The sequence below is a fragment of the Thamnophis sirtalis genome, unplaced genomic scaffold (assembly GCF_051295495.1).
Source record: "Thamnophis sirtalis isolate CommonGarterSnake01/CBP01778 unplaced genomic scaffold, rThaSir2_p1.2 scaffold_3, whole genome shotgun sequence".
Taxonomy (NCBI): Eukaryota; Metazoa; Chordata; class Lepidosauria; order Squamata; family Natricidae; genus Thamnophis; species Thamnophis sirtalis.
Window position 1 is genome coordinate 126,043,885 of NW_028261383.1, and position 12,990 is coordinate 126,056,874.

A 12,990-nucleotide genomic window follows, 5' to 3' on the forward strand; every position below is an offset into this window, starting at 1 on the left:
TGACAAATTGAAGTATATTCAAAAAAGGGTAACCAAGCTAATGACAAGTCTGAAAATGTTAATTTGTTGCAGAATTTAGGGAGCCCAATTTGAAAATCCTTGCTCTGATGGATCCTGCACAGAGCAGGGGGTTGGGCTAGATGGCCTTTAAGATCCCTTTCAAAGTTTATGATTTTTTAAACAGTAAGTTTCAAACTTGGCAACTTTTAAGATGTGTGGACCATCTGCATCTTAAATGTCTCCAGTTCTAATTGTCTGAGACCCCTTGTGATGTATTTTCTCACACCTCTAGAGCAGTTTCTAGCAAGCTACAGATTTGGAATTGTACTCTACAGTTCTCAAGAGTTTGGCCATTCAGCCTGAAGGACAGGCATTCTTGAAATCCCACGTACTTGGAGACCATTAAACTAAAGGGGGGGGGGGGAGAATGAGAATTATAATAGATTATACAGGCAACACCTAAATGCCAAAAAGAACACCACTCAGATAATAGTATAATGGAAGTAAATTCACCTTGGTTTCCAATTATTACTTTGTGCGGATAGAACAGAAAAGACCGGAGTGAAAAGTTGAATATTACAGAGTTAAGTACAAACGTAAGCAGCTTTTTCTAGCGCAGCCCCAGTGGCCTAATGGATAAGGCACTGGCCTCCTAAGCCAGGGATTGTGGGTTCGAGTCCCATCTGGGGTGGAAAATTTGCTTTTTGGGGTGTGGTTTTTTAAATTGTTGTCTTCTCTTGCTTTTGTGAATATTTAAATTGCTCAGTTTTCCTTCTATTGTTACGAATATTTCTGCTGATTTCTTTACCTCAGCATGACAGCGACCTATCGTGTGAGGCTTTTCTTCGACGCTACACTTGGGTGGAGGGGGCAGGAGGCATACTCGAAAAACGTGCCTAATATCGTTGTCATACCGCAGGCTTTTAATCTGACCCTGTCACTATTTAGTTACTTGCTCCAGATGGTTGAACGTATCAGTTTCGAAATAGAACTGACTAAGCTTTTATAAAATACTGGGCTCATTGGATCTAGAATCATTTTCAGCCGAAAAAAATGAAGTTCTTTATCCCCACCTAGTGGCAAGTGGGAATTACTGCAAAGCCGGGGCTAAGCAAGAGGCTAAAAATGTTAGTATTAGCCCAGAATGACTGGGCTGAAAAATATACACGCCACTCCCTTCCCGAATTGTGTAAGTTCAAAGAATAGATGCTTAGACGCACTTTCATCACTGGATGAATTTTTCTCTCAAACAATAGAAATAGACGTATTTAGTAAATACCCCTTGCAAGTACATCTCACTTGCAGCATTTATAAAAGCTTTAAAACTCATCTGTTTTGCCCACTTTTAAATGACAGCTTTTGTTGAGGGTGCTGCTATTTTTACTTATGTTTTGCTGCGATTGCTGTGGAAATACGTCAATACTACAATGTTCTGTTTGCAGATTCTGGAGATTCAAATTTACTCCTCTTTATTGCATTTTACACTTGTATTTTGTTCACCGTTCTGGCCCTCTCAAAATGATTTCAAAATAAAATTTATAAAAAAGTATTTTGTCAGCATTTGCGTATAAACATTAAGTATTAAGGATCTGCCCCATTTATCCTCATCTTACTATGAGGCATTTGTGGAAAGGAAAAATGTAACCTTTGCCAAGTCCAGTTGTAATATTGATTTTAATGAATAAAAAGTAAGTAAGTAAGTAAATCTTTATTACGGCCAAAGACCAGCAATACAGATTAGTTTTTACAATATGTTAAAAAGTACTGACATTAAGATATAATTAAAAAGTATTAACGTTAAAAGTGGAAAATAACATACATATTCTCAGATTGTTCGGGTCACTCCCTGGTTTACCTGGGTGCAATGCTGTTAAGCATAGGAGTACAATGGTCCAAAGATTGTTAGAGATGTGTCCAGATAATTGGTGCCAGATGACAACTATACTTCTGTAGCCAATTTTTTTCTTATGGACATTGCAGCCGCACAGAACTTTGCCACTGCATACATGGTAACTGGGTTAGTGTCCTGAAGGAGAAAGCCTAGATTAAAATTGTCTGCCCACCCTGGCAATCTCTCTAATAAGGGGAGAATATATGCAGACATACAAGCTCAGTATAGCTCGCAGTGTAATAGAACATGTGAATTATCTTCCACTTCTCCTTTACCACATATACAAACCCGTTCTGCAATAGGTGTTCTCTTATACCTGCCCTGGAGGAGTGCTGAAGGGAGAATGTTGAATCTGGCTCTGAAGAAAGCTATTCTTTGTTTTGAGAAGATCACGTCATTTAGATATCTTGCCGATTCCCACACACCCTGTTTGATTCTGTCCCTACTGTGGAGAGGCAACCTATTTAGTTCTTCTTGGAACTCCATGTCCTTCATTCTATTAATTACTATTTGCTTTGCTTGATCAAAGCCTAGGGACATTAAGAATAAGGGTGAGAGCCCAGCTTGTGATCAATTGCCTGTTTCCAGGGGGAGGGGAAATTGTCAGTCAACACTAGTGGGGACAGTCCCTCTGGGAAGAAATGCATTTTAAGCCAATGAATGATCATCATCTTCCAGGCTCTTACCTGAATTTGAGGCATGCCTGCCTCAATTCTTAACTGGGCATTTGGAGTTCCATTGGGTGCAGCTAAGATGGCTCGCAGGAATTTGGTTTGTATGGTTTCTAGTAAGTCTTTCTTTGCAAGGATTCCTGTTTGTGCCCCATATAGAATTTGTGCCAATGTTTTGGCCTCAAAGAGTTTTAAGGCAGCAGGTACAATCTGACCCCCACCTGTATAAAAGAAATGTTTAATTGCATTTGAGGACTTATTGGCTACTTGCAATGTGTAATCCAGGTGTGCCTTCCATGTCCCTTGCGAGTGGAAAACCAGCCCAAGGTATCTTAATGTTCTAACCTGTTCCAAACTATGTCCTTCTATTTTCCAGGAGTATTGGCTTGGTCTTTTAGCAAAAACTAAATTTTTTGATTTATCAAAGTGAATAAAAAGAAATACCAGTAGAAACCAAACAACCCGTGCCTCATTGGGTCCTTGTTTCAGCAGTATTTCCTTACCTAACAGAGAAACAGAATGAACATGCAAAACACACACACACACACACGCACACTACTGAACACAAGGAGGGCACCAGAGGCCCCTGGGCAGGGACTACTTAATATGGATGGGCTGGCATGAGCCGCTATGGAGCGACGGGAAGCAGGGAGTGCTATGAAGTACAAAATCTTTCTGGGAACTCATAATCTGTAACAGCACTTCTCAAGAGAAAAACAAAAAAACAAAAAAACCCCAGCAGGAGTGATTTACACAAACGATTTGTGACCTTCCTTGCCTGCTTCCCCATTGACTTTCCTTGTGGGAACCTGGCAGGCAGCATTGAAAATGATGGCCATGTGACTACAGCTGACCATGGCAATGGAGCAATGCTGAAGCAGACACAACTTTACCAAATTTGAATCTCATAGAGCAGTGATGGCTAACTTTTTTGTTGTTTTCCAAAAGTGCGTATGTGCGTGTACAACAGTGCCTGGCTGCAGCCATAATGCAATGCACACATGCCCCCCTGCTCCCCAATGCATGCGCACATGACCCCCACCCCCATTTTTGGCATAGGCCTCCCTGCAGCTTCCTGGGAGCAAAAACAACCATGGGGGGGCACGCTCCACCTCCCCTGTGCTCCCTCCATCCCTGCTCATGTGGCCCCCTCTACCCCCCATGCATGTGTGACAGAGACCCAAAAATCAGTTGGCCAGCAGAAGGTGTGCGCGCATGCGCAGTGGAGCTGAGCTGGGACAAAGGTTTGCATGCCTGCAGAGAGGGCTTTGTGTGCCACCTGTGGCACATGTGCCATAGGTTTTCCATCACGGCCGTAGAGGTTATGCTAGATTTTTAACACTTTTTAACGTTAGCCCATTTGAAGTGCGTTGATTCAAAAATGATTGCCATTTCACCAATTGAAGGTTAAAAACAGACGAACAAGAGAGTTTTAGCAGTATATAAATAGGCATAACAGAACAAGTGTATAAGGTAGCAGGTATTGGTTTTCTGAACTTCCTTCCTTCCTTTTCCTCTCTTCCCAGACAAGGAGAAGACTTGAGATCGCCCACAAATGCTACAGACAACTGCTGCACATGAAGAGACAACAAGACAGCTGTCTCTGGTGAGTTTAGAGCAGTGATCCCCAACCCCCGGTCCGCGGACCGGTGCCGGGCCGTGGAGTACCTGGCACCGGGCCGCGCAGCGGCCGGGGGCCATGATCGCTGCAGCGGCCGGGGGCCATGATCGCTGCAGCGGCCGGGGGCCATAGTTTCTTTCTGTAAGCAAATTAGGGCTAACTGGCACAAGGGGTGTTACTGGACCGCTGGTGGCACTCTGACGTCACCAGCGGCCCACCGCCCCCGTGTCCAGCGCCGCCCTTCTCATTCCTTTTCAGCGCTTCAGCGCTGGCCGATTCCTGAAAAAAACCTAAGAGCGCCTGCGCAGCTACGTAGGGCTAGCGTAGACAGCGCTAGTAGCGTAGCCTTGCGTAGGCGCAGTTTGTGCTACGCTATCTACGCTAGCCATACTGAACGCTGAAGGCTACGCTACTAGCGCTGGTCATTGACGCGCTCAGCGGGCCACGGTAAAATTATCAAAGGCTGACTGGTCCACGGCGATAAAAAGGTTGGGGACCACTGGTTTAGAGTTCCTGGGATTTCTGCAGTTACTAGCTAAACATTTTGAAGCATTTCTTGTACAAGAGTATACTTTAATATTGCAATTAGCTATACAGATAGTTAACTTATAACAGTTCATTTAATGACTTATTGTCTTATGACCGTTTTTCACACAATCATTGCAGCATCCCCATGGTCAGATGATCAAAATTCAGGTACTTGGCAATTGACTCACAAGTTGCAGTGTCTCAGGGTCGTGTAATCACCTTTTACCTTCTGACAACTAAGTCAAAGTTGAAGTCAGATTCACTTAACAACTGTGTTCCTAACTTAACAAGTGCAGTGATTCATTTAATAACTGTGGCAAGAAAGATTATAAAATGAGGAAAAACTCACTAAATAACTGTCTCTTGCTTGGCAACAGAAATTTTGGGCTCAATTGTGGTTGTAAGTCAAGGACTACCTATATATTCAGCCACCATTACCAACAGTATAAATGTAATTAAACATCCGTTCCTGTTTCAAGGGCAAATTTTGATGATATAGGTTTTTTTATTTTAATGTAAAGAACACAATAAGTTTCTCATTTCCATCTAGGAAATAGTAAGAGTCCAAGAAATATGTCTTTGCATTATTTATGTCTCCAAAAGATGTTCAGTCATAGTCCACTTGTCTACTTTGCTTCAAAGAAGATCGTGCTTTTTTTTGTCGGAGGCGTTCTCTGTTCCTCTTCTCCACCCTAAAGCCAAACAGATATAGAAAATGACATTTAAGTGGTTCTAAAGTAATTCTGGATTTTTACCCTTCTTCTAGAATCTAGACCAAATGTTCATAAAATAACATTGTAATGGACAGAGCTGATTCCATAGGATGGATTGTGAAGAGTTTCTATCCTTCATTTCCCAGAAACCTCTAGGACAGTACTTTGTAGCAATTTTTGTTGTAACTCTTTACTTGGGTAGGGGATGCCCCCCCTTGTTAACTGTGGGGCATAAGACATAGAAATCACACAGCCTATTCTGGTCAATTACAAAAATATACAAGAGTCATAAAAGAAAACTAAAATCTGTAAATCTACATTCTTTCAAGAAGCAGGAACTTTAGAGGCATGTGATAAGGGAAAATCTGCCTCTCCCTTGGAAGTTACAAATATAACACATATCACAACAACATAACAATTTACAAGTTAAACTTCAAGAAAGAAAATGTGTTGGTTTAGAGGGAGCTGTTGAATCTGAAGTGAGCAAAGTTAGTGAATTACTTCCCCATTCATTAGTAAAGGTTCAACGTCCATCTAGATTATTCAGCATTTTAAATGTAGAATGTTCATGTTGATCCATGATGTGCCATCCGAAATTAACAAATGTTGTCTTTGCTTCCCTAAGTGAAATTAAGAAAAATAAAGAACTAGACTGTCTTATTTATTATGATGTATTAAACTGTAGATACTCAGTGAGTAGGGACATTAAGAATAATGCAAGTGTTAAGCAAGTGTTTTCTTAAACTGCCTAATGTGGTAAGTATGCTGAATAATGAGAGAGAAGAAGTTCTTGTTTTAATTACAAATGGCTCCATCTTGACCTAAGGGAGCATCAACTGAGAATTCTGGTGTATATGCATCATATTCTTATGTCCAAAGGAATTCTAATTCAGTCCTGTTATTTTTGTCTCAGATTTACCTGTTTCTGATCATCTCAGCAGTTTCTTCAGATATAACATGAGGACTCACAGTGGATTCTGCAATCATGTTCCTGATCTTTTGTAGACAGTCTGCCAAATTCCTCATCTGATAGCGACTCACTTCAGAAGTTATTATTAGCTCTCCCAATTTATTGATCTTAAGTTTTTGCTGGGAAATAAAACATTTTATTATTTATTGTATTTATTTTTCATAGTTCTAAACTCCCATCTCCCTTAAAGAGGGAGCATATTTATATAACTTTTTATTCTCTGGAAAATAAAACATGTTTCTTCTATCAAAATATGATTTTTAAAGTCACACGTTAACTGTAGTGGTTAAAATTACATAATGATTCACAATAATGATGATTTTATGATTCCTCTAAGCCAAAATTAAGGGTTAAAGGGTTAAATCACTCCCTATATTTGTAGACAAATTATATTTTCGTCTAACAACAAATACTTTATTTTGTTTGAAAACTTGGGGTTAGACCTTCTTATATAGAAATATTGTGCCCCCAATTTCTACCTGAAACCATTTAAAGCAGTTCTTTGACACTGGGACTTGTCTGCTAAATTGTAGCCGGCCAGTCATTCTTTGAGATAAAAGGAAATAAAGAAGTAATACAATCTTGCATATAACCACATATTCTTATATAATCCTGAGTTTTTGAACTAAGGAGAGAAATAAACAATCATATAAAGAATTTAATTGACAGAATTATCATCTAGAAAATGCCTCCTATTTTCAATGGTCCCTAACATCATGTCTTTTACCAGGCTTTTATTTACAATGTCAGAGTGCTTATAAAAAAAAGAATTTCAATCTCATAATGAGATAAAGCAATTTTTAAGATCCATCTTCTGATGTTATATGTTTATGGATTTTAATTTTGCTACACAACCTAAAAGGGTCCCTCTGGATGATCTATATTTTTTATGTAGGAATTTTTGTGCAGGAATTTTTGCAGGAAATTGGTAAACTAAGTGTATGCTACTTAACAATCTATCTCAAAAGGGGAAAATAAATTTTGAGAATTACCAGCATTGCCATTTTTTGTCGCACTTCTTCAGAGATCCAGTCTGCTGATGCCAAATGGAACCGGACTTCTGCTTTTGAATTCACTGGGTGTGAAAAGAAGCAATAAATAACAACTCTGCAGGATAAAGAGTTATGCAGCTTAGAAGGGCCTACTTTTTCCTCCCAATTTATTGATAAGTTTGCTGCTCATGAATACTTGATCATATTTGTCAAATTTCTACGCTGCTCAACTCCAAAATCTGTACCTTAATTTTATTGTAGGAAGTCTCATTAATGTCAATGGGATTTGTTCTCAAGAAATACATGTATATGTACTCAGTCTTTGTTTTGTTTTTACCTTTATTCACATTCTGACCTCCTGGGCCACTGCTCCGTGAATAGGATACAGACAAACGATCTGGAAATCCAAAAAATGAAAGCATGAAAAAGGATTGAAAAGATATTCATTTATATTCTAAGTATATTTAAAAGAGAAGTAGAATGAGTTAACAAATACAGGTAGTCTTCAACTTATGACCATAATTGAGGCCAAAATTTATGTCACTAAATGAGAAAGTTGTTAACTGAGTTTTGCCCTATTTTACAATTTTTCTTGTTTGTTAAGTGAACCACTGCAGTTAAATTAGTAACAGTTGTTAAGTGAATCTGGTTTCCCCATTGACTTTGCTTGTTAGAAGGTGGCAAAAGGTGATAAAATGGAGATAAACATGACCCCAGGACACTGCAACTGTGAGTCAGTTGTCAGGCATCTGAATGTAAATCACATGACCATGGGGATGCTGTAGCGGTCATAAGTGTGAAAAATAGCAATAAGACTTATATACTGTTTCACAGTGCTTTTACAGCCCTCTCTAAGCAGTTTGCAGAGTCAGCATATTGACCCCAACAATCAGTTTTCATTTACGGACCTCTGAAGGATAGAAGGCTGAGTCAACCTTGAGCCAGTGAGACCTAAACTGCTGGCAGCCAGTGATCAGCAGACGTAGCCTGCAATACGGTGGGCAAGGATAATTGACCCGCAAAATATAGCCTCTCATTACCAAGACAACCCCTGCCTTCTCGAGGTGCCCACCGTTTTCCAACAGAAGGGGCTCTGTCGACTCTTGGGCCCGGCGAGCTCAAGTAGTACTCAGCCTAGAATCATGGATCCCGTTGATTCGGGATGCATGCGACTCTACAGCGAAGGGATTGGCGATGCCGTACCGACGCTAAAGACTTAAGTCAAGTAAGTCAAGCCTGCAATACTGCATTCTATCCACTGAGCCACCGTGGCTCTTTAAAATGGTCATAAGTCACTTGTAACTTTCAGCGGTCATTAAGTGAACTGTTGTTAAGTTGAGGAGTACCTGCACTGGCATCTAGAAAACTCTTATTAAGAATAGAAAATAAAATACAATATTGCCCATATAGCCATTTTAGGAATATTTTCACAATTAAAGGTTTTTTTTAATGCTGTTTTTTCAATAATCAGTAATTTTATTAAGAATTGTTGAAAGATTAAAAACTAACAGAAATGAATGTAGATTAAATAAAAGAAATGGGGGGGGGAGAAGAGTTCAACTGTAAAAGTAAGTACCATATTTTTCAGAGTATAAGACACACCTTTTTCCCTCAAAAAAGAGACTGAAAATCTAGGTGCATCTTATACACTGAATACAGCATTTTTTTCTCCCAAACCCATGCCCCTTCACCAAAATGGCCATGCATAGCCTCTTTCAGAATGCTCCTGAGGGCTGGAGAGGGGAGAAGAGAGTGAAAAATGGGGCGATTTTTGCTCAACCCCCCCCCCCCCCGGAGCACTCTACAAGCCTCCTAAAGGCTATTCATGCCCTTTTAAAAAAACGGGCTGTTTTCATGAGGTCTGCAGAGTGTAAAAACTTTTTTTTAAAATTTGCCTCTTCAAAATCTTGGTGCGTCTTATACTCTGAAAAAGTCAGCAGTCAGCAATAAACATAGATGTTTTTTCTCTAATAAAAAAAGTCAATTTAGCCATCTCAGCAAATTCCAACATCATCATCATTGTTGTCATCATCTTCATCTTTATCATCACCATCCATTTTTTCATTGTGGGTAGAGTCAAGTTGTTTCATCTTTATGCATATTTATTTTAAAAATTTATATTGCCATCTACTCGCACATGTCCATTGACCCTTCTGTGCAATAATCCATCCTTTCTTAAAATATTCTGATTTTCAGTATATAGCCAATGTACACCTAATCAAAAATAAATTCCATTAAGTTGAATGGCATTTATTTGGGACCAAATTTACACTCATTTATAAAGCAGATAAAAGAGATAAAAGATATTAAGGAAATTTAGGAAAGTCATGGCATTTTACTTATGTTCGGGACTCACCCACAGGAATCTCTGGAATTGTCTTGCTTGCCAAATCCTGTAACACAGAAATGCATATAGTTGAGCATGCCAAATTATTACTGTTGCAAATATTTTGTAATAAATTTATCCTATTAAAAGAAAAGTAATAAAAAAGCAATACATAAGACCACATTCAGACCCTTTTTGGAATATATACAAGCACCAGTTCTAAGTCACCTGTATTATTTTATTTCTCCTACTTTTTATTTACTATATTTGCTCCTCTCACCAAATTTCAGAGCAATGCATACATCATCAGATTATATTCCAAGTTAACTGCTACCAATCTGGTGCTTTCAAATATGATGGACTGTTAAATAAGCATTTCCCTTTGGACCTCCGAATCCCAACCTTCGCAGTGTCGGCTTCTTTTTCCTGCGGTTGATAGAGTTGGTCCAAACTGTATGCACTTCGGAATTGAGAACCGAAGGCCGAGTGACCAGAAGCTAAACCTCGAAGCGGAATTTTCCTAGCTGTCTCCCAGAAGAGAAGCCACTGAACCGGCATTCGTCGAAAGCAGCACAGCGAGTGTGCCGCCATCTTGAGGTGTGGCGATCGCTTCTATAACGAAGCCGACTGGAGTCGCCTTCCTATCACCGGCGTTCCGTGAAAATATTGTTCCGGGGTGGAGATGTTATGGAGGGGATCAACGAGGTTTGCTTCTATGTATAAGTATTATTTATTTGCTTAGGTATATTTAAAATTGCACTGTTTTCCCTCAGAACCGTAAAATGCTTGTTCAGTAGAAATGCTTACGAGGGGGACTGCATTTCTGTGCTTTAAAAGTATTAGTTCCTAATAATGTTTCCGTGTAAGCATAATTCTTAGCAAAACAGCAGAGGACTGAGCTGCAAATTACATTAACATAAGAGGCTGAATATAGATCGGATTTCAAATGCCACGGGATTAAGGTTACAAAAAGATTTACAAGGGAGTGAGTCCCACTAAATACACAAGCAAAAAAATAATAATACATTAATTACGAGCCAGCGTAGAGTTTTAATTTATTATATTTGTGTTTGACAGAGTTGGCTGAAAAACAATAGCACTTGTTTACAAGAACTTTCATATCAAATATTTTTATTATGGAAAAATGAAACATTTTGAAAAGAAAATTTATTTTATTTTTTTAAGAATTATTTTAAATTTCCTTTTTAAAAATAATTTTCATTTGTACATGAATTTTTTATAGATACTTAATTGCAAATTCAGAATAGATACATTCTTGTACATAAGAAAAAATATTATTATTCTGATTTTTAGGTATTCAGTAACAAAATTAAAATCAAACTTTTAAAATTTAAGTCAGTCCTTTGATGAACTATATGGCTGGTTTTTTTGCAAGCCGCTAGAACATCAGTAACTAGGATTGCTTGGAACTTCTATTATGAGGAACTTATGTTATTCATGGACCCCTTACTAAACTAATTAAGATAGAACACAGATGGTCCCTCAACTTGTGACCACAATTGAGCCCAAAATTTATGTTGTTAAGTGAGTTTTGCCCCATTTTATGACTTTTCTTGCCACATTTGTTAAGTGATCACTACAGTTTTTGAATTAATAACATGGTTGTTAAGTGAATCTGGTTTCCCCTGATTGTCGCAAAAGTGGATTACATGACTCTGGGACATTGCAACCATTATAAATGTGAGTCAGTTATCAAGCATCCAAGTGTAAATCACATGATCATGAGGATGCTACAATGGTCATAAGTGTGAAAAATGGTCATGTCACTATTCAATGTTGTTGTAACTTTGAACAGGCACCAAGTGAACTGTTGTAAGTCGATGACTAGCTGTATCTTATTTTTAATAATATGTATGTCTGTAGTAGTTTGGAAAAAAGGCTTCAAAGTTCTCTTGCGCCCTTTACATGTCATGACAATCAAGCATACATATGTTGGCTACAAAAATTCTGGGAACTATTATATGGCAGCAAAAGAGCTAAGGGTTTCTTGTAGCTCTTCATTGATGTTTAACCAAGATATTGGTGTTCCTAAAGTGGAATTACGTAAGAATCATGCCCTGGTAACCTCCCGTTTAAGATTATTGCTATGCCCCCTATATGGGATTGCAGCTTGAAGACCTGGAAGCTGTAGATGCTTCAGAATGAAGTCATGTGAGCAGTTTTGGACATTCATAAAATCTCACTGCTCTGTAAAATGCATGTATTAAATATCAAGGCGTGGGAAATATCAAGGGAAAGAAGGTGGGAAGAAAGAAGGAGAGGAGAAAGAGGAAAAACTGGGGAAGGAAGGAGGGAGGGAAGAGAAGAGGGTAGTAAAGAGGGAAAGAGGGAGGGAAAGAAAGAGAGAAGGAGAGTTGAAAGGAAGGAGGGAAGGAGGGAGGAAAGGAGGGAGATTAAAAGGAAGGAGGAGGGAAAGAGGCAGGGAAGGAGGAAAGGTATGTGAGAAGGAGGGGGGGACCGAGGGAGAGAAAGGATGGGGAAGGAAAGGAGGAAAGGAGAAAAGAAAGGAGGGAAGGCAGGGGAGAAGGAAGTAAGGGGGGGAGGGAAGAAAAGAGGGAGGGAAAGATACCTAACCTTTGATGTTTATAATGATTTGATAGTATGGGAATAGCTCGAAATGTAGTTGTATTGTTTGTTACAAGTTATGGATGTTGTATTTTCTTTTTACCAATAAAATCTTTATTAAAAAAAAAAAAATATCAAGGCATGAGGTAAACGGAACGGCTTTTATTCGAACAGTTAACAACAGTAGGATTTCAGAACGCGGACAGCGCCAGCCCAACTGACAGCTCTTTATATACCCGAGCTGTCAGTTGGCTGGCCCATGGGTGGTTGGTGGTGTTACTGCCAGCCGGCAGGCGCGCCCCAGCCAATCAGGTTTCGGCTGCTCCGGCCCCGCCTGTCGGCTGCGTCGAAACAACACAACACCCCTTCCCCCCAGATAGCGCATGCGTACTCCTGTAAGTACACAGGTTTTCTGCGCACGTGCTGCGATCTTCTCAGTCTGGGAGTGTCCTCCGAAGAAGGAGGAGGTGTCCTGCTTTCGTGACGTGGCCGATGGGCAGGCCCGGGCCCGGAGTCTGATGGGTGGAACAAAGGTAGGCCTGTATGGTGGGCGGAGACGCTCTGCGGGGACGGCGGCTTGAGGTGGCGAAGCCGTGATTGGACGTGGCTGGGCAGGAAAGGCGGCTGATGGGCATGCAGGCCCCAGCTGTGTCATTCACGGTATTGTGGTTGCGGCTGGAGACGATTGGCCC

The 12,990-nt window shown here is 39.8% G+C and overlaps 1 protein-coding gene, 1 long non-coding RNA gene and 1 other non-coding gene across 4 annotated transcripts in view; 2 read left to right on the plus strand and 1 right to left on the minus strand.

Annotated features, from left to right (window-relative positions):
• The first annotated feature begins 618 nt into the window (after positions 1–618).
• Positions 619–691, plus strand: TRNAR-CCU (transfer RNA arginine (anticodon CCU)). The gene has a single exon. It is a non-coding gene; the product is annotated as a tRNA-Arg (tRNA).
• Positions 692–5,196: 4,505 nt separating this feature from the next.
• Positions 5,197–10,318, minus strand: MRPL58 (mitochondrial ribosomal protein L58). Its single transcript, XM_014057379.2, has 6 exons — positions 10,115–10,318; positions 9,743–9,779; positions 7,724–7,783; positions 7,387–7,469; positions 6,344–6,513; positions 5,197–5,403 (listed from the first exon to the last, which is right to left on the minus strand). Exons 1-6 carry the CDS (start codon positions 10,301–10,303, stop codon positions 5,319–5,321), a joined length of 624 nt encoding a protein of 207 aa, XP_013912854.1. The 5' UTR covers positions 10,304–10,318; the 3' UTR covers positions 5,197–5,318.
• A 7-nt stretch (positions 10,319–10,325) lies between these two features.
• Positions 10,326–12,990, plus strand: part of LOC106541840 (uncharacterized) — a 31,939-nt gene continuing 29,274 nt past the window's right edge. For both annotated transcript variants that reach the window (XR_015696009.1, XR_015696008.1), the window contains exon 1: positions 10,326–10,417. This is a non-coding gene — a long non-coding RNA (uncharacterized LOC106541840). The remainder of the gene's footprint in view (positions 10,418–12,990) is intronic.

What these genes read in the sequence shown, in the direction of transcription:
- MRPL58 (XM_014057379.2), bottom strand. Translation starts at nt 10,303, where the DNA reads ATGGCGGCACACTCGCTGTGCTGCTTTCGACGAATGCCGGTTCAGTGG. An exon ending in AAGAAGCCGACACTGCGAAG is followed by an intron (nt 9,780 to 10,114) that starts GTTGGGATTCGG and finishes TCTGTGTTACAG; the next exon opens with GATTTGGCAAGCAAGACAAT. An exon ending in GCTGAGATGATCAGAAACAG is followed by an intron (nt 5,404 to 6,343) that starts GTAAATCTGAGA and finishes GTTTGGCTTTAG; the next exon opens with GGTGGAGAAGAGGAACAGAG.